This window comes from Phodopus roborovskii, unplaced genomic scaffold, assembly GCF_943737965.1.
Source record: "Phodopus roborovskii unplaced genomic scaffold, PHOROB, whole genome shotgun sequence".
Lineage (NCBI taxonomy): Eukaryota > Metazoa > Chordata > Mammalia > Rodentia > Cricetidae > Phodopus > Phodopus roborovskii.
In genome coordinates, this window is record NW_026126409.1 from 1,077,975 (window position 1) to 1,097,577 (window position 19,603).

The window sequence follows — 19,603 nt, forward strand, 5'->3', positions numbered from 1 at the left end:
CTCAAGGTAGATTTAATTGCGTGTTGGGCAGTCAGATGGGTCAGATTTTTGGTCTCCTTTTATACTCCATAGCATCCATTCTTTGCTGTCTCCTTGCTATTTGTTTGCCATTATATTTCCTGTATTTTTTTTTTTTTTTTATCTTCCACACTAGTAGCTTAGGCATTCCTGCCATGCACCTTCTATTCTGCTGGAGGTGAGCTGACTTCTGGAGGTCTCCTTTTATACTCCGTAGCATCCATTCTTTGCTGTCTCCTTGCTATTTGTTTGCCATTATATTTCCTGTATTTTTTTTTTTATCTTCCACACTAGTAGCTTAGGCGTTCCTGCCATGCACCTTCTATTCTGCTGGAGGTGAGCTGGAGGTGACCTTTGTAAGTGGACTGCAGGCTGTCCCAGGCAGAGGTAGCGCTGTCATTGATCTCCAAATGTAACCTTAAAGAAAGTGTACCTATTGCCTAAGGAAATGTTGCTTGCTGTCATGCATGTGGAAGTCATGTTTAAGCCAAATGTTGTGATGCAGTCCTATAACCCCCAAACTTTGAAGACAGGCAGATTCTCAGTTTGAACCTAGCCTGGTCCTATCTCATTAAAGCTAATAAACAAACAGATAAAAATAAATAAATAAGCCTTTATTTCTTTCATGATAGATTTTGGAAATTCTCATAGGAGAGTTACTTTCGAAATTAACAGTTAGATACAACCTCAGTGAGTACTATACTTTGAAATGGTAACCTTCCTACTCTGCAAACCAGATAACAAATACACCTGTGGTCCAGGAGGTGGGTTCAGAAGGTATAATAACTAGAGCAATTGAACAAGACAAACCCTGAATGAAGCATCTGGGAGAACTGGCTGGAAAGCCCATTAGATGAGCAGATGAAATCCAGGCCTCCCCCTCAGGTAGTTTCCCTTGGGCAGAAGGGCATGGGCTGTGCTGACTTAGAACAGCTGGAGCTGTAGAAATCTCTAGAAGCTGGAGGCTGCCTGCCAGGTCCTCACAGTGCTTGTGTATCTGCACAGACAAAGAGCTGCACTGTCCTCAGCCAGGGCCAGGTGTGATTGTGAAAAGGATTGAAACACGGCATCAATGCTAATTGTAGAATCCGTGGGCTAGAGCAAAGGACCAAAGATAATGCTTGGAAGGTGGACAGGAACCAAAGTCCTGGAGTAAATGGAGACTCACAGTCCAGGGGGATGTCCAAGCTAAAGGGCCCTTGAACTCTATGAACAGGGCTTTGGAGAAAGGCATCAGAAGCAAGAGAACTGACTCCAAATAAATCAGAAGCACAGCGAGGACTAGAACCACTCTAACTTCTATTCATAAATCTATATTCACAAATATTCAGAGACATCCAGTGTGTACCTGGTAGGAACCAGGCATGTTTGTTGGCCCTGGATCTGGGTCTGCTGACTCATAGAGCAGGGCTTTTCACATACTGATGTCTTCCATTCAGATCTCAGTCTGGTGTCAGAGTGAAGCTAGGCTGTGCCCATAGATTCCTGAGATAAAACACCAAGCTTTCTCCCAGATCTGGAAGAAGATAGAATGTCACAGAAGAGTAGCCAAACAGGTTTCTGTGATTAAATCCCCAGATAGCAGCAGCACTTAGCATGCCAACAGCTTAGGACTTTGGTAATTTGTGTTGACCTTCAGCCAAGAGAGTTGCAAGGAATATAAACTATTAATAATAGAAATAGTTTTCTTCCTGTATCTGTTGAATATATCAACACAGGGAGAGTTGGGGAGTGGTGGGGCTTGGTCAAGGTAGGAAGGGCAGGGAGTGAGGGTAGAGCAAGCCATGATCAAAGACAGATGGGATCAACAAGAAGGAGACTTGCCAGATGCCAGCCCCTGGGCACACAGATGCTGAAACAGGGCTGAATGAGGCCTTTCATTCTACCTGATGGAAGGCTGTCCAGGACCATTTGCACCAAATGAGTTACGTTTTGCCCAGAAGAGTCCGATTTCAGAAGGTGCTGCTATTTCTGGAGAAGTTCAGCAAACTATAGTCTCCTTGACTTCAGCAGCCTGGGCTAAGGAGTCCTTCCTGTGCTGGTGATGGCAGGAGCTGGCGCTGATGGTGCCAGATCCCCTTCCCACCACATATATGGTCACTTTAAGAAGCTAAGGAGGCTGTTACTATTCCCTTTATGTAAATGAAGCAATTAAAGAACAAGCTTGTCCTCCTCACAAAGCTAGTCAACAGTGCAGCCAAGTCTGATGCATCATTGCCTTCCAACTGCAAGATAGTCAGTCCTCTTTCTTACTGTGCAATGCTGTTCTTCCTATGCTGGGAAGGAAGGAAGAAAGGAAGGAACGAAGGAAGGAAGGAAGGAATGAAGGAAGAAAGGAAGGGAGGAAGGATTCAGTCTGTCTGGGACAACGCACATCAAGAACATTCTGCCTATCTCCTGGACTTGAAATAGATAAAATGCTGGGAAGCCATACTCTACAGCAGTGACCGAGTTTTATGAACTAGGTTTATCTGAGTGACCTAGACAGCATGGTGATGGCTTCAAGTTGTGGTTTCTATTTAACTAATTCCAAATTCCATCATAAACAATGTGCATTAATGATAACAATAGCTGTCTCAATATAGAAGAATTAGCAGAAAAAGAAGAAATAAATTCATATCACAAGTTCATTTGGTGGCAGGAGAGATAGCTAGCTAACTTGTTAAGAGTACATATACTATTCTATTCTTATAGAGACACTTTTTTTTCCCCAACACACATGTTGGGTGACTTACCTGTAGCTCCAGCTCCAGGGGATCAGATACCCTCTTCTGGCACACAATACACATAATTAGATTTTTAATTAGGTTCAATAGAAACTAGGTATGGTAGCATATACCTGTCAGCTAAGGTAGAACAATCATGAAATCAAGGTCAACCCAGGCTAGGCAGCAACACCCTGTCACAAAACCAGCAACAACAAAAGTTTTCTAGGTGTTCTCTTGTCCCTTGGACCCAGTGGTGTCTATTCTGTCCTTGCCTGGGGGTTACAGAATGCAGAGGGGATAGACCCCAGCTGTGCATTTCTCAGGGGATTATGTCCTCCTGGGCAGTGTGGTGCTGAGTGGTGATCCCTGACCTTCTGCTTCCCATATCTTCTAGAGCTGCCAACTTCAGGAACTTCACCTTCATCCAGCTGAATGGAGAATTTTCACGCGGAAAGGGACTGGATGTTGGAGCCCGCTTCTGGAAGGGAAGCAATGTCCTGCTCTTTTTCTGTGATGTGGACATCTACTTCACCTCTGAGTTCCTCAACACATGTAGGCTGAACACACAGCCAGGTTTGCATTGTCTCTTTCTTACCTCTTTCAGGCACTCGGCTCTCTTTCTCTCAATTGTTGTGTGCAAAGTCCACTCTAGTGTCCTGCTGAGGAATCAGACTCACTTTCTTCTGGTCACAAAGACAAGGAAGGTGACCTTGTTCAATTCAGGCACATTAATCCTGGGACTCGGCCTTATGTCCCTGTTCATAATCCCTTTCTGTCTCCCACTGGGAGATCAGATGAGTGGGACATCTCCAGGAGACAGTGGGCCAGAGGACATGGGCCTGGAAAAGCCTCTCAGAGGCTATGGCAAAAGAAAAACAAAACAAAAAACAAATACAGATGTGATAGATAGCTGATAGTCTAAGTATGATCATTTGCTGTTAAAACATGGCAATTCTTTCATGTAGAGGGTAGCTGCTCTGAGCCCTATGCTGCCCAGTGTCTTCCAGACCTTCACTAATCTTTAAGGTTATGCTAGAAACCAATGTTTAATGGCTTTTGCACATGCAGAACAGGGACACCAGAAATCTCATCCATACTCATCACTTTGGAGACTGCCACTGACTGTCAACAACTTGCATATTGTTCTCATCCTTAGGAGGACAGGAAGTTTCGAGAATCAGACTGACTGGTCTAGCTGGTGCAGTATTTCTATGAGCCAGTATAGAGTTGAGTAAAGGAAAAAAAAGGAGTGGGTGAAAACACATGGACTATTTCCACTGGCTGACTGCCTGTGTACAAGCCCAACAGAATGAGTCCATCTTAAGCAGACATTTGCCTTCTGATTTGCAGGCAAGAAGGTATTTTATCCGGTCCTTTTCAGTCAGTATAACCCTGGCATAATCTACGGCCATCATGATGCAGTCCCACCCCTAGAGCAGCAGCTGGTAAGTAATTACATTGCAGATGTCTGTGTGTGACTGTTTCACATTGCTTATTACTAGAGCACCTGCCCATGAGGAAAGGTGAGTGGGATCCAAGGGCCAATCCCTTTAGTGGTTTTTAAGTTTGGCAGAAGTTCTGGCCTTTGCTCCAAGTGCCATGTTGATTAAAAGTGCTTGCAATATTTAAAAGTGGAAAATAAATAGGAACTGCACTTTATAAGAGTAATTTCACACCTTCATAGTTTTCGTCTATGGTTTTAGGAAAGGCTATTATTGGACTATGGCCAGAGCATGCTTTCCCTTTATCATTACAGAATCTAGCAAGAAAAATGAGGCTGATGTTCGCATTAAAAAATGGGAACATCTAAATGATGGGAGACCATTGGCTTGCCCCAAGGTTACAATGAGCCAGTGGAGAGCAAAGACCCAATCCTATGCCCTGGCCCTTCACCCATCCCATTGCATCCCATTCTATCTCCACTGCTACACATCCCTGTATTGGGGCAGATGTTGGCATCAATGGTGTCACCAGAGAGGAATCTTTCAAAAATGGTAAAGGGACTTCTCTGCCAAGATCTTAGCCGTGGGTCATGGAACCACAGAGTCCCCAGGGCCTATCCAATCTCAGACAGCTGAAGCATAACAGAAAACGGGAACTTAGACAAACCAGGAGAGTATTCCCATGCCTCTTCAAGACTGTTGTAATTGTACCCTTTTCCCATATGGGGTATGCTCCAAGACCCTCACTGGATGCCTGAGATAATGAATAGTTCCAAGCCATAAATAACATCAAACCCTATTCATAGAGTGGTTTTCTCTATACTTATAACCATGGTGACATTTAAATTATAAATTAGCAGTGAGAGAGTAACAACAGGAACTAATGATAATATAGAATATAACGGGATCATAAAATAAGCATCATTTAAAACATAATTTACTAATTTCTGGAATTATCCATTTAATTTTTTCAGACTTCAGCTGATATAACTAAAACCATGCAGTATATGGGGGTATACTGTGCTGTTGATGCCTGGGCATAGACCCGACCCTCCTCTTACCCCACTTAGGGCAATCTTTCCAGCCAGGCAATTATTTTGGATGCCTCTCCCTCCTGATCGCAAGCCTGGACATGCCATGCTTTTCCTACTAAGTGCCCTTATGGGCAGGAAGGAAATGGAATGTCGTAGTTGTGATGGGGCTAAGTCACCTTTGTGCCCCATGTCATAGAAGAACATTGTTCTGCAAAGTTCATTTGGATAGCTGAGTCTGTAATTAGTTTTTGGAAGTAACAAAATCTGATCCCTCCAGGCTTGACCCATGCCCTTCCCCTTCTCCAGGATGATCTTCTACAGAACACTGAAGCTTTGGTATTTTCAGAATGGAGAAGGGTCCTGTCTCCTGCTTGTCCTAGTGTGATTTTGGTGGGCTCAAGCTAGAAAGTGCATAAACAGATTGTGTATGGTCTACATCTCTATCTGGGCTTTATAGATGAAAACAATACAGTTTCACAGCCAAAGAACCAGTTTTCTACTCATGACAGTTAAGTCTCCTGTGAGGACAGGGGCTTCTGGCTTCCCACCCCAGGAGTCCTAAGCTTCTTATGGGGCCTAAAGGAAAACGGAAGAAAGTGTTTGTTTTTCTTTCAACCTGTGAGAATAAAAATTTCCTTGGTTTTAAACAAAGCTCTGTTTTACATTTGACATTGGAAATGATTAATGTTTCTAGTTAAAATCCATAAAGGCCATATTTGCTTGCAAGAGCTTCTTTTCATGTTGTAACCTAAAAGTTTTGTCCTTTCTAGTTCATCCTGAGGAGAACAGGTAGGATGGAAGGCAGAAAAACAGACAGTGCAGAAGCAGACCCACAGAAAAACAGTCCCAGTGGAAATAGCTTATATCACTCAATTCCCCAAGGCCACAGCTAGAAGCCTCAATCACCCTACAGCCTTTAACATTTACTTCTTTGGGCATCATTGACCTCTCCTCCAGTACATAAAGCTGCTGTGAAGAGTTCAGTACTTACAATTATTTAGTTCGGTGAAATGCAGCAATTTCAAGGTTCTTTAGCCCCCAGAGAAATACGTGATTGTGTCCTTCATTAGACAAGTCATTTATTTTATTTTAGTTTTACTGGTGTGTGTAAGGTCAGGTGAGGGTATAAGATATCTTGGAGCTGGAGTTACAGCTGGTGCAGGTGCTGGTAACCAAGGCCAGGTCCTCCACAAGTACAGAAAGACCTTTTAGCCACGAAGCCATCTGTATAATCCCAAAACAAATTGTATCTTGATCACTTGCCACCCACAAAGGTCTGCTCCACGTCCTGGTAATGGAGTCAGAAGAACTGTGGTTGTTTCATACACTTAGACATTATTGATCAGAGACCTCTCTACCAACTACCCTTCATAGAGGCTGAATTAATGGTCCAGGGCTGCAGATAGGAGCTAGGAAGATAGAGTGCTCACTGTGAAAGCATCAGAATCTGAATTCAGGTCCCCACCCCAGCACCAGGAGTGTGATGGAGACAGGGAGATCCCAGCAGGGAGGTGGGGCAGTCACTAGCCAGAAATTCCAGCCAAACTGCCAGCTGCAGGTTCACTGGAGAACTTCTCTCAAAAAGTAATGGGAGGGGTGACAAAGGAAGACACCAAAGCTAACCTCAGGCCTCTATACATGTACAAGTGAGCACCCACACACAAGTGTGCAAGCAGAGTCACACCAGCATGTGTACACGCACGCACACACATGTGCATGTGCACAAGCGTGCACACATGAACGCACACTTCTGACCCCAAAATTAAGATTGCAAGGTGTCTGAATGACAGAGTTTAGCCCATGCCAAGGTGCCCTTCCTCTTGAGCAGAGGGACTAGATCTGCCAAGCATCCCCAAGGGAGCCGAGGCATACAGAAAATGGCCTGACAAGAATTCTAGAGGCAGACATCAAACTACAGAAACAAATACAGTGGAGGAACAGAATGTGTAGGTGACAAGACACCATAAAAAACAAAGTAATGGCTGGAGATGAGTAAGTTAGGAGAGATTTCCTCCTGAAGTTGCAGTTTGGCTCAGTCTAGACTATGTGTACGTTAACAAATCCCTCATAGCCTTCCCTGGGACACAGAAGTACCTCAATGGGGTAGTGAAAGTGAGCTCAGAATGGGGCTGTAATAAATGCCATCTATGCAAACAAGGGTGCCTTTTCCCAGCAGCCTCACAAATATAGCCTCCTGTTCAATGGGGCTGTAATAAATGCCATCTATGCAAACAAGGGTGCCTTTTCCCAGCAGCCTCACAAATATAGCCTCCTGTTCAATGGTCCAGGGATGCATTTTTGTGTCCTGGATTTTTGTATATGTCCAGATGACTTTTTCTCTTTCTAACCTCTGCCTACAAATCATTAGTAACAAGCAACACTGTGGGGGATTTCGTGCTAATATTTAACTATTGAGATAACTTGAGATGAAATTTGCTGGTACCTTAATGCAGAAACAGCATACTGAGAAGGGAATGGCTGTACTTTAAGTCAATGTTCACTTTAAACATTCTACCTTGCTGGCTCAGCCTGTCAATCCCTGCTTAGATCCCTGCAGAAGCCTCCTACTTCTCCTATCTTTAGATTTCGACCCTCCCCACACTCCAGTCTTTCCTCGCCCTCTGCCAGAGACTGGTTTTGAATAAACAAATTAATTCCACTTTTTTTTTTTAAAGCATTTATGGCATAAAGCCAGTGGTAAGCTTGCAAATATTTAGCAACCCACTCTTGGAAAGAAGAAGAAGAAGAAGGAAAAAAAAAAAAAAAGCCTGGTGATGGTATTTGCCAATTTCCATGGTGTAAATAATCCCACTGTGGCTTATTTTGGGTTTACCACAGGGCATGCAGCTGGGAAGAGATGAGCACAAATCTGGTACACCAGTGTGGGCTGTCCCAAGCACAGGACTGCTAATTCTGATTTCTTGCTGAGACTAATTGTCCTCCATAAACCAACTCAACCTGGTTGCAAAGAAAATATAAGCTAATCCCACCACCTGGCAGATGATACCAACTCCAAGGACATCCAAGCCAGCCTGCCATCTTGTAACACTGCCTGCTCGGTCTCTGAGCTGTCCTTATTCCCCTGGGGCACCATTTTAACAATTTTAGTCTCTTGGTGTTTGATGTCTACTGTGGTGGCTGCTGTGCAATAACACCTGTCACTTAAGCCTGCTCACTATGGAACACTGTTGAGTGTTTGTGGAGCCTCCTCATTTGTCCTCATCCTTTCCTCATTACACCTGCAATGCTTTACCTGCCTCAAATATTTTGTGTGAACCCAGAGGCTGATATTATCTCTCTCAATCACTGTCCTCCTTAATTCTTTGTTTTATAATTTCATGCATGCATTAATAGATTTGTTTCTATTTTCTCTCCTATTACCCCCTCTTATGTCACTCCTATTGCCTATGGGTCCATGCTTTTTTCCTCCCACCTTGTTTTTTGAGACAGTCTCTCTCTCTCTCTCTCTCTCTCTCTCTCTCTCTCTCTCTCTCTCTCTCTCTCTCTCTCTCTCCCTCCCTCCTTTCCTCCCCTTCTCTCCTCCTTCTTTTCTCCTCCTCCTTATTCCTCTTCTCCACCTTACCCCAAATATGTAGTTCATTGATCTATCTAAGCTGCCTGGACAATGAACAGAGGGTTAGGGACACACCTCACTACATCTAGGTTTTTATGTGAATTCTAGGGACCCAAACTCTGAACTTCACAGTTGTGAAGCAATCACTTTAGCAAGAAGCCATTTCTTAGCTCCTCTGTTAGTTGATCTTTTTTTTTTTTTTTTTTTTTTTTTTTTTTTAATCTGGGGGCTTGGATTATTTGACTATTTAACCACTGGCCTGCGCTTCATTTTCTAGCATTGTCTATTGAGCATGGTATATGCAGTGTACCCTTGCAATGTTTATTCAGAAAGCATGCACTTACTAAATAGCAAAAGTAATTTGAGAATCCCTTACTGTGACCATATAATCTCCCATAATTCTCAACAAGGGTGACATAAGTACACTAGCTCAAAATTCCTGAAGCTGCTGAATAGGAGAGGGACAGATGTGAGTGCCACACTGTGAGGCTACGCTTGACTGAGGATGAGGAGCTGAAGGAACTGCATCCTTTGGCTCCAATGTACTTCAAGGAGGACCAAGAGTCTAGATCCCAGAAATTAGAGACCTAGTGGTCTGTGTCCAGCCTGAACCCCTTAGAAGTCACTGTCATCCTTTATTCAGAAACCAATGAGACTTTTGCAAAAGTGACACTCTGTAGAGATCAGATTTGAGCCTATTATTAAATAAATTCTGGGGAACCTATGGCTCCAGAATGCATTATTTCTCAAGAAATTAAACCAGGATCTTCATGGAAATCCTACTTGTGAGCTCTGTTTCAGCAGAACGAACCTGAGCAAATGATTCCGCCTCCATTTGAAGAGATTTCAAAATGAGGAACACATAACCTTCATCCCCAGAACCCTCTGTAGGGTGATCACTGGCCCTTCCCTTCCCAGATAATAAAGAGTGTACAAGGTATAGTCAGACCTAGAAATGGCTGCAATTCAGTATTCAGAGGCAGGGCCTGCACTATCAGTAGAATATCTCAGAACAAAACCAAAATGCAGAACCCATTCCAAAAGTGTTCAGAACTGAAAGACAATTGCAACAAGCATGGGACCTTGTGCAATTTTGTGAGCCACGTGCCTGCAAACATGCCCAGCTCCTGGGCATTCCTAGGACAAAGAAGGCTGGTCAGATCTAGCTTCAGTTCTAGAGAAACACTCTTTGGTTTAGAGAGAATTCTCTCCCCGAAGTTTACTTAATTTTAAAATTCAAATCGCTTCATAGGCAGCTGCCCAGCCCAACACCATTAAATCAGACAGGCAACTGGCTATGCTCCAGGATGCCTGTGCAGCTGTGTGGTGGCTGTGTTCCCCTCAACTCTACAGGGAGTTGATGGTTTGTGTTTTGTGTTTTGTTCCTAATTAAACAAAAAAAAAAAAAAAAAATACCCCTGTCATGTGACTTGCCTACAAAGCTGTAATTCTAGAAACCTTTATGGAATACTTGGTCCCACAGACTTTTGCAAACTTTTGTGGAGTAGAAAGGTGCTATAGAAAGAGTGGACAAGAGGACCAGCACCAGACAGAGGACATCTTTAAAGTGACTATGGCACCTGTAGGTAAATCAATGGAAGTTAGAACAAGAGGAAGAGATGAGTAAGTTTGAAGGCTTACTTTTGATCCTGTGGTAGAACCATTGGGGTGTGTGTGTGTGTGTGTGTAAATAATTAAATATATTTAAATAAATATATATTTATATATATTTAAATATATATAAATATTTATTATATATAATATATATTTATATATAAAGTATATAATATTATATATATTTATATATATTTAAATAATTTATTTAAATTATTCTGGGGACCTGGGCAGAATGATGGGACTGCTTGTGTCTTACTCAAAGTGTATAAGTCAGGCTTGGTGCCTTAGGCCTCAAGAACATGAGGAAAATTTTGCCTATTGGTTTGGATCCATACAATCCTGACAGTTCTCACCACTGGAAGTTCTTGCTGACAAGTGTTTCTTGCTTGAAGCATGTTGGTTTCCACAGACTAGGAGCCATCATTACCTTAGAACTCTTCCTCCTTCAACCACTAAAGAGTGTCTATTAATGTATCTATTAATTGCACAGCTGTGTGGTGCTGGCAACACAGGGGACTAAGACTCTGGATGATATTCCCTAAGGGTGTGGGTGAAGATAGCAAACCAAGAAACAAATGCACCCATGGGATCATTTCACTACTGATGTTATAAGGAAGTTAAGCCAGGATCACAGTATAGAGGGGAAATGGGGCATTGGCCAGGAGAGTCAGGGTGATCACTCTGAGCAATATTGAGCAAGGGAAAGGTGACCATGTAGGGACTGTAGAAACCCCTTAGATGCCTGTGAGCCTGGGGAGTTTGGAGGTCAGGAAATGTGCCAGTATAAAGCAACAATTCTCAGTCTGTGGGTCATGATCCCTTTGGGGGGATCAAATGACTTTTTCATGGGGGTTGCCTAAGGCTATCAGAAAGTATAGATATTTACATTGTGATTCATAACAGTAGCAAAATTACAGTAGCAATGAAAATAATTTTATGATTAGGGTCACCACAACATGAGGGACTGAGTTAAAGGATTGTAGCATTAGGAAGATTGAGAACTACTGGTGTGGAGGCTCAAAGGGGATAAAGAGGAGAGGAGGAGGCAGGCAGGCCTGGGTGGAAGATTGAAAATCCTTTGTGGCTCTTGTAAGGTCTTCAGCAGTAACCTGATGCCATCCCACGAGGAGAGAATAAGAGCATTCATTTCTGCCAGGCTGCTCTCCAAAGGCAACACTGGAAAGCAACAGTTAGTAACTTGGCCCAGCTATGGTGGTAGAACCTCCAATAAGTGAAATCCATCTTATCCTGAAATTACATGCTGTGACACAGCCATGTCAGTTTCCACAAAAGACTACATTTCGATGACTTCTCCCCAGAGTGGCTTTCTGTGGCTTACTGGCTTAAAAACCAACTCAATAACTGTTTCTATACCTCGACCCATGGCCATAAATCAGTGTGTTGCTGGCATGCCTCTTCATGGCAGGATAGCCCTTCCTTATGTCCTTCAACACAACACAACACAACAGAATCTTGAGACGGTGGCTTCTTGGGAGCACACTTATGCTTCCTCCTCAGGTCTCCTGATTGTTCTTCCAGGAAGGAGCTGTCTCTTTAAATCCTGTGTAGAGTACTGTCAAATATTTGAAGTTTAGATACTGGTACTTCTCTTCCTTTCCATGTAACACAAATAATAAAATCCCAGAGACAGATATCAGAGTTCAAGCTGAAAGATCAGAGAATCAAAGCAGCCAGCCACTAGATCTCTCCTCTACTTCAGACTAAAAGGTGATCTGGCTAGCTCCACAAATACTCAGAGAGAATTGTTCTTCCTGTCTGGAACTTGTTCAAAATGCAAAGCTAGCCTCAAGCCATAGAGATCAGGCAGTGGTGATACATACCTTTAATCCCAGCAACCACACTAGTTAGTTATAGAAGCTAGGTGGTGGTTGTACACACTTTAATCCCAGAACTCAGGAGACAGAGTAGACAGATCTCTCTTAATTGAAGGCTACACTGAGCTACACGAAATTGATTCAGTATAAAAGAGAAACAGCTCACACAAAGGAGATCTCAGCACTTGTGACCTGATGCCTTTTATTCCAGGATTTGAGAGGTATAAAAGGAAAAGCAAAGGGTCTCATGAGGGAACTAGTCTGCAGCCACCCTGGGGACAGGACAACCCTTTCAGGCTGAGGTAGAGGAAAGAACGAAGTGGCTGGCTTCTTTGCTTGTCTGACCCTCAGCTTCAACCCCAATGTCCACCTCTGGGTATATACTATTCATGTTACAACTCCATGTCTGGGAGATATCTAGAACCATGGACAGTAGAAGGGATATTAAGCCATTAGTGCAACATAAAAAAGTTTACGTGAATGATGGAGAAGGAACAGAATCCATTGGCAATTTATTCAGTGGAAGTTCTGCAGACTTTCCTGCATTACCCAGTCCTTCTAAAGTTTTCTGTCTCCTATTTTTACATACGTCATTGTTTGGTGACCTGATGAGTTTCACCAGGCTTGCTTGCAGGGGCACAGGTGGGCACAATTTACAGGAGTGTGGGCACCTTACAAGTGGCTACACCACTGGCAAAGATCTCTTTTCCTCCCCCAGCAACCATGAACTTCATGGTTGGAGAAGGGTCAGAGGGATTTCCTGAGCCTCTTCCACTACTTGACAGGTTGTTAAAGTGCCTCATCATGAGCAAGGTCTGGTGCCCATAGCATGACATAGCCTCTGCACTATTGCATTCTGGGGTAAAAGAATATGTTAAGATTCATTAACTATTTTGCAAGGCATTTATCAAATATAATTTAGGTCGTGGGAAAGTTCTGGAACATAGAATAACAGTGATGCAATAAATGAGCTGGAAGACAATTTAGCTGTGATTTAGCTTAATTGTATAGGAAGAAAAACAGGGGCTTGAAATCAAAGTGAGGAGTGGTCAGCCAGTAGTGGAGCTGGACAGGACTGCCTTTCCTTTCTTATGAGCTGTTACAAATGAGCAGCAAACAGATGTAGGCTTTAGTCAGAGGGACTCTCTTCGGTCCTCTGTTTTCCTCTCCCAAGGGAGGGGACTTCCTATATTCAATGGGATTACAAAGGTCATGGGGGAAACTAGCTATAAAGATTTCAAACCCATTTCCAGAATTCCTTCTGACAAATTTGTATGTACACACCTGTATGCATGTGACTCTCTGTGAGCCTATGTGTAGTTGTCTGAATACATGTATGTGCATGTGTGTGTGTGCACATGTCGAGCTCTATTCTTTTTTAAGTTTTGTTGCTTCAGCAAATTTGCTGGAAATTTTCTCCCAAGGAAGAAACCGAGCAGAAATGTGTTGCTCTGATTTTTTCAGTCACTGCTTGGATGGCCTCTTGGCCACCCTGCAGTCTGGCGCTTCCAGCAGGAGCTCTCTGGAGCAGTGTCATCCATTAGAGCTACCTTCTCCTCAGCCAGTCAGAGATAGTGGGGCCAGTGAGCCAGGGACAACAGGAGTCACTCGGGTTCCTCTTCTCATTCCCCGTAGTTGAGCTATGAATTCTCAGTGGTTCCGAGGCCTTGTCTCAACTTCCTGAGCCCTCTGTTGGCTCTGTGCCCAGGCCTGTGTAAGGGGCCCCACCTCACTTTTCCTTAGCACCAGGACCAGGCGCCAGATATGTAGGTGGCTTTTCCATGGCTCCACTCAAAGCTCTCTGAGATTGATTTTGGTTGTGTGTGAGAGTGTGTGCATATTTTCATGCCTACACATGAACATCCTGTCCAGAGGTGCCAAACATCACAAGGCCCCAATTTGGCCTTGACTTATTGTAGTTCTTTTTGGTAAACACACACACACACACACACATACACACACACACACACACACACTTCCATCTTGCCTATTTGTTGGCAGAGGGGCTCAATATTGAGCACTGCTCGCCTCAGTGTGTGAGCATCAGTTTTATATACTCCCTCTGATGGTTTTTTCCTTGCAGGTCATAAAGAAGGAAACTGGATTTTGGAGGGACTTTGGATTTGGGATGACTTGTCAGTACCGGTCGGACTTCATCAACATAGGTAAGCTAAAACTTCGAGTCTACTGCCACCTGGAGGCCACTGTCCTGCTGGCCTTGAGCGAATTCCCCTGCCATTTCCCCAAACAGTGCCGCCCTTCAGGTCAGTGGCAGCATTTGGGACCCTGTCACACACACTATCCTCTCTCAGGTGTACTCAGTAACACCCAGGGTTTTACAGTGGCAGCATTCAAGCAAGTACTGTGGTGTCTCCTCCTCTGTGGGTTCCTACTGTAGAGCCCCCAACAGGGACATTGTGAGCTTCCAGGAATGAGGAAAAAGAGGGGAATCTGGGAAAAACATATGCAAAGAAGACCTGTTTCACTCTGGAGTTCCATCTGTCACTTTAAGCTCTTAGGATGCAGTTGTTGTCAACATGAACACTTATGTGTGAACATCTCTATACATACAGACACTCAGAGATGCATGGACACAGAGATGATACAGACATGTATATACACATGTGCTCAATGACATATGTTTGAACACAGACACACATGCACACAGAGAGACATACCTGGATACATATCTACATAGTTATAAAATGACACATATTTGAACACAGACATTTATACATACATATATATATATATGTATATGTATATATAAGTATATATAGGCACACATGAAAATGTACACAGACATGTATAGAGATGTTATATACATAAAAGGTTAAATGAACATATTTACAAATACATATGAGAATTCCTGCAGAGTTCCAGAACTTAGCAGAACAGACCAAAGTGGTCAGAGGCCAAGGAGCCTGCTAAAGCCTTGCAGTAAGTGGAAGGAGAGGAGTATTATACATGGCTAGGGCAAGAAGGAGCAGGTCCAAGCCTTGACTTGGGCTCTGGGGAAGCCCTTCTCCCTAGGAAGTGATGAAGAGACTCCGCTCCAGACCCATCGCGTACCTTGTCCTTCTCTCTCCCATAACCCTCCCCACTTCTCTCTCCCATACCCCTCCCCCAGGTCTGAGCCTAAAGTTTCCCATTTAAAAGCAGGCAGTAGAAGCAGGCTGAGGCATGTTTTGTTCCACAGAAATCATCAGATTAAAATGAAAATAATGCCACACAACTGGATTTGTGTCCCTAGGGAGGCATCAGAATGCCACAGTGCCAAGTCTTGAGTGGCAGCCACTCTGAAGAGACAGCAGGTGTTCTTTTATATCTCTAGGGAAATATTCCTAGGGACTGTATGCATATCAGATTCCCAAAAATAATATTCAGTTTTTTAAAAATAATCCCCATTTGAAGAAACGATTGTTCCTTTGCTTTGTGTGCAGAAGGAGATGATGTTATGATGTGAGGACTCTTATGTTTATCACACTTGGATTCATATTGCATTGGGTTCTCTGAAGAGAGATGTTACTGTGCTTTCAACAAATGGGGACACAGTGAGTTGGGGAGGGGATTCTTTGTCTGGGGACCTCTGTCATGACCTCAGAGCTTCTCAGTCCCCTTGGATGCTATTCTTTGCAACTATGTCCTTATTTACAAGTTTCCTTCTTGTAACCTTGGTATTTAATAAGAGATGCTAGAGACAATAATAAATTTTATTTGACCAAGCCAACCCCTTACTAAATTCTAGCTTGTTTGGTTGGTTATAACATCTACTTCATTGAAGGATTAAAAAAAAAAAAACAAAAAAAACTTTAGACTGGCACCATCATGTAGGCCCATCCCAGTAGTCTCTGTGTTTAAGAGGTAAAGACAGTAGAAATTAAAAATTAAAAATTTAAGTCCAGCCTGGGCTATCTATACAGCAAGCTGCTGTCTCAGAAAAATAAAACAACTTGATAAGTTCAGTAGCAACTTTGCTAGGAAAAATGGCTCTAAACTCTGCCTGCCTGGCCTATGATCTCAGCCTTCTTGCTGTTCCCCTACTGCCAGGCCATAGTCACTCATAAACCAACACCACTCAGTGTTGGTTTGTTGGGATTTCTGGTCCTGAGTTTTCCTGGTTTGAACTGGCACTGATCAGAGCAGTGTAGCTGGGGCTTGGAGGCAGGGATAAAGAGGTCACATGAGAATGTTTGGGACAGGGTGTAGGGACAGAAGGAGCCACACCCAGAAGAAGAAATACAGGGTTTGCATTGCAAGGTGAAAAGTTCAATAGGAAGGATGCTCTTAAGCCCTTAACCCTGGTCCAGAGCTACTCATTAGTACTGATGATGGCTCTTTCAAACAGCCCAATCCTTAAATCCTTCTAATATCCTGTTAATGATGAAGTTTACATGGTGTGCCATGAAGATCATTCCTGTTGGCATGTCCATCCAAAGTCTTTTACACAGATGGGTGCTCAGAACGTGAATGGATGGTGCTTCAGAAGTCACCTTCCCTGAACATTTCTTTATTGGGTATATGGGGGAATGAAGGACAGAGAACAGAAGACAACCTCAAATAGCATTCCTCATGTGTCATCCACATTTTTAATTTGGAGACCGAGTCTCCCATTGGCCTGGAACTTGTCAATCAGACAAGGTTGGTTGACCAGCAAGCCCCAGTCATCTACCTGTCTCTGCCTTCCTGTTGCTGCAATTGCAAGTGCATGCCACCATTTTGGGTATCTACTCTTGGGTTTTAAATTGTTTTCATGTATGTTCTGTGGGGTTGAACTCAGTTTCTCATGCTTACAAAGCAAGTACTCCACACATGGAGTTATATCCCTACCCACCCCCAACAAGCCTCTGGATGAAAAGTCCATGGGAGATGGGTGTATGCCACACAATTCAATAGCATGTTCTGTTCCCACAGGTGGATTTGACCTGGACATCAAAGGCTGGGGTGGTGAAGATGTGCACCTGTACCGGAAGTATCTCCACAGCAATCTCATAGTTGTACGCACGCCTGTACGGGGACTTTTCCACCTTTGGCATGAGAAGCACTGTATGGACGAACTGACCCCTGAGCAGTACAAGATGTGCATGCAATCCAAGGCCATGAATGAGGCATCCCATGGGCAGCTGGGGATGCTTGTCTTCCGGCATGAAATAGAGGCTCACCTTCGCAAACAGAAGCAGAAGGCGGGCAGTAAAAAGACATGACCTCATAGGCACAGATTAGCAGAGACATTGAAGTTGTTTGCCTTAGGCACTTACTGAACAAGTAGATGCAACAAGGTATAGACTTCTACAGAGGGCAACAAAGAATCTGTCCGGATGAGTAAAAGAGATGAAAGCAGAGTCCGGTTCCTGTAGGCTGTGTGTATGGTGACAGTGACTGTGCTTACAGCAAAATGATCTCTCTGTCCCTGCTCACTGAAATATTCATGACCTCAGACTAGTTTTGCAAAAAGTTCACTAGAAGAGATGCAAGCACACTGGCTTCTCTTCTTAAGAATGGTTACATCATAAAGCTTTGGTATCCAGGATTATCAGAGCTTCAGAAGAAGCAGAGAACCTATGAGAAATGTGGAGATAGAACATGAACACCCTCCAGGGGACAGTGAGCAAAATAAAGGGACCTGGAAACAAACTGTCAGTACTGTGATGCCCCCAATATTAACCAAAAAAAAAACCCTCTTTTCAGTTATCTTTTAGTCAATATTCTAAAAATGCATTTTTTCTTGTATTATGTTTATTTAATTACCTGTTTGCAAGCCTTAGGAGGAGCACATTGAAGTATATAACTTTCACGATTTTTAAGATTTGTTTTTATTTTGTGTTGATTTGTTGGTTTGTTTATTTGAGACTTCTTGACACAGAGTCCAAGCTAACTTTGAAATCAAGATCCTTCTGCCTCAGCAGCCTGGGTTCTGAAATTACAGATATGCACCACCAATATTACCTATAGAGATGTGTGACAAGAACCTTCAGTTTCAAACATCTGATAGCAAATCTGAGGACTTGCCAAACTCAGATGAAGATAAGGCTGTATGGGGCAGCAGAGAGAAAGGTATATAGAAACTAAGACTGTCCAAAGAGGAACAATCAAACACTGGAGAAAGGAAAAGACACTTTTGTCTTCACTAACACCTTGGTATTGTTACTGGAGAACATACATTCCCCTCTGGAGAAATGGGGACCACTTTCTTAACTGTTTGAATAAACCAAAGTCATGAACCAAACAATCGCTTTTCAAAGCAGGGTGCTCTTTCTGGTCTCTGGCTTCCATAAGAAGAAAATGCAGGAAAAATATACATATATTTTGTGAAAGACCAGTCCATTAATCCAGTGAGATGGAAGATTTTGCTACATTTTCACTCATCCCTGGCTACGTGGAAGCAAATTATTTTTAAAATAAGCAATGTTACTCGGTTGCCAAGATGCTTCTGAAGCTTGCATTTTCTTACAACTTCAAACTCTTTTTTAAAAAAATAAATATGGGTAACATTGAGTGGGTTCTACATCCATGTGCAAATTATTTATTTATTAGCCAGCACCAGATGCATGAGCTATTTACCTCCTCTGTCTCTGTGCCTTCTGTTTGCCCACAATGAATTCATTGTTTAAATGCTTAAAGAACACTCAAGCTGTGTGTGTCTGGGGAGGGGGAGAGGAGCATTGTATTGATTTGGACTGGTCATTTATAAAGTTTATAAAGTTTAATTAAAACACGAGACAAGAATGAAAAGTGGCATTGCACAGCTAATAAAATTTGTGAATTTGATTTCCTCCTGGAATAATAAATATACAGTCTTGAGTTTGGGAAAATTCTTTTGTGCATAGACCAAAGCTTTCCAGTGTTAGCAATGTTGACATTTGGGGCTTGGGCACTCAGTGAGGGAGGAGACTGTCCTGTGCAATATCCCTACAGCCCCTCTGCACACATAATGCCTGGGTCATCTCCCACTCGGTTTTTGACAACCAGAATGTCTCTATTCATTGTCAAACACTCAAGGAATGGGAGCAAGACCCCTGGCTGAGAACTACAGGGATAGAAGGAAAGTTTTGACATTTCATGCTAATTTTTAGGTAGGTGAAATTGAAAAATGATTTCTGGAATCCCTTTCCATGCTGCCTTTTCCACATACTCTGATCATAGAGCCTTTGGGCCCGTAGCTATTGTTCCTTATGGATTTGTGACTGACTTGCTGATGTTCTCACAAGGTAGACACACAAGGTAGACAGCCATCAAATGTTCAGCTGTCTCTTGGTGTTGCAGTCCCTGGATGACTCCAGGATAGTCAGCATTTGAACTTGTTCACACTATATACATTACATGTCCATCACATCGAAAAGATTTTTGTCTTTTGAGATAATGTCTCATTTTGTCA

At 43.0% G+C, this 19,603-nt stretch overlaps 1 protein-coding gene across 1 annotated transcript in view; it reads left to right on the forward strand.

Moving 5' to 3' along the window:
• Positions 1 to 18,996, forward strand: part of Csgalnact1 (chondroitin sulfate N-acetylgalactosaminyltransferase 1) — an 89,737-nt gene extending 70,741 nt beyond the window's left edge. The window contains exons 4-7 of the mRNA XM_051181927.1: positions 3,121 to 3,299; positions 4,077 to 4,171; positions 14,312 to 14,393; positions 17,143 to 18,996. Coding sequence (XP_051037884.1) covers positions 3,121 to 3,299; positions 4,077 to 4,171; positions 14,312 to 14,393; positions 17,143 to 17,432 — 646 coding nt within the window. The 3' untranslated portion in view covers positions 17,433 to 18,996. The remainder of the gene's footprint in view (positions 1 to 3,120; positions 3,300 to 4,076; positions 4,172 to 14,311; positions 14,394 to 17,142) is intronic.
• Positions 18,997 to 19,603: the final 607 nt, after the last annotated feature.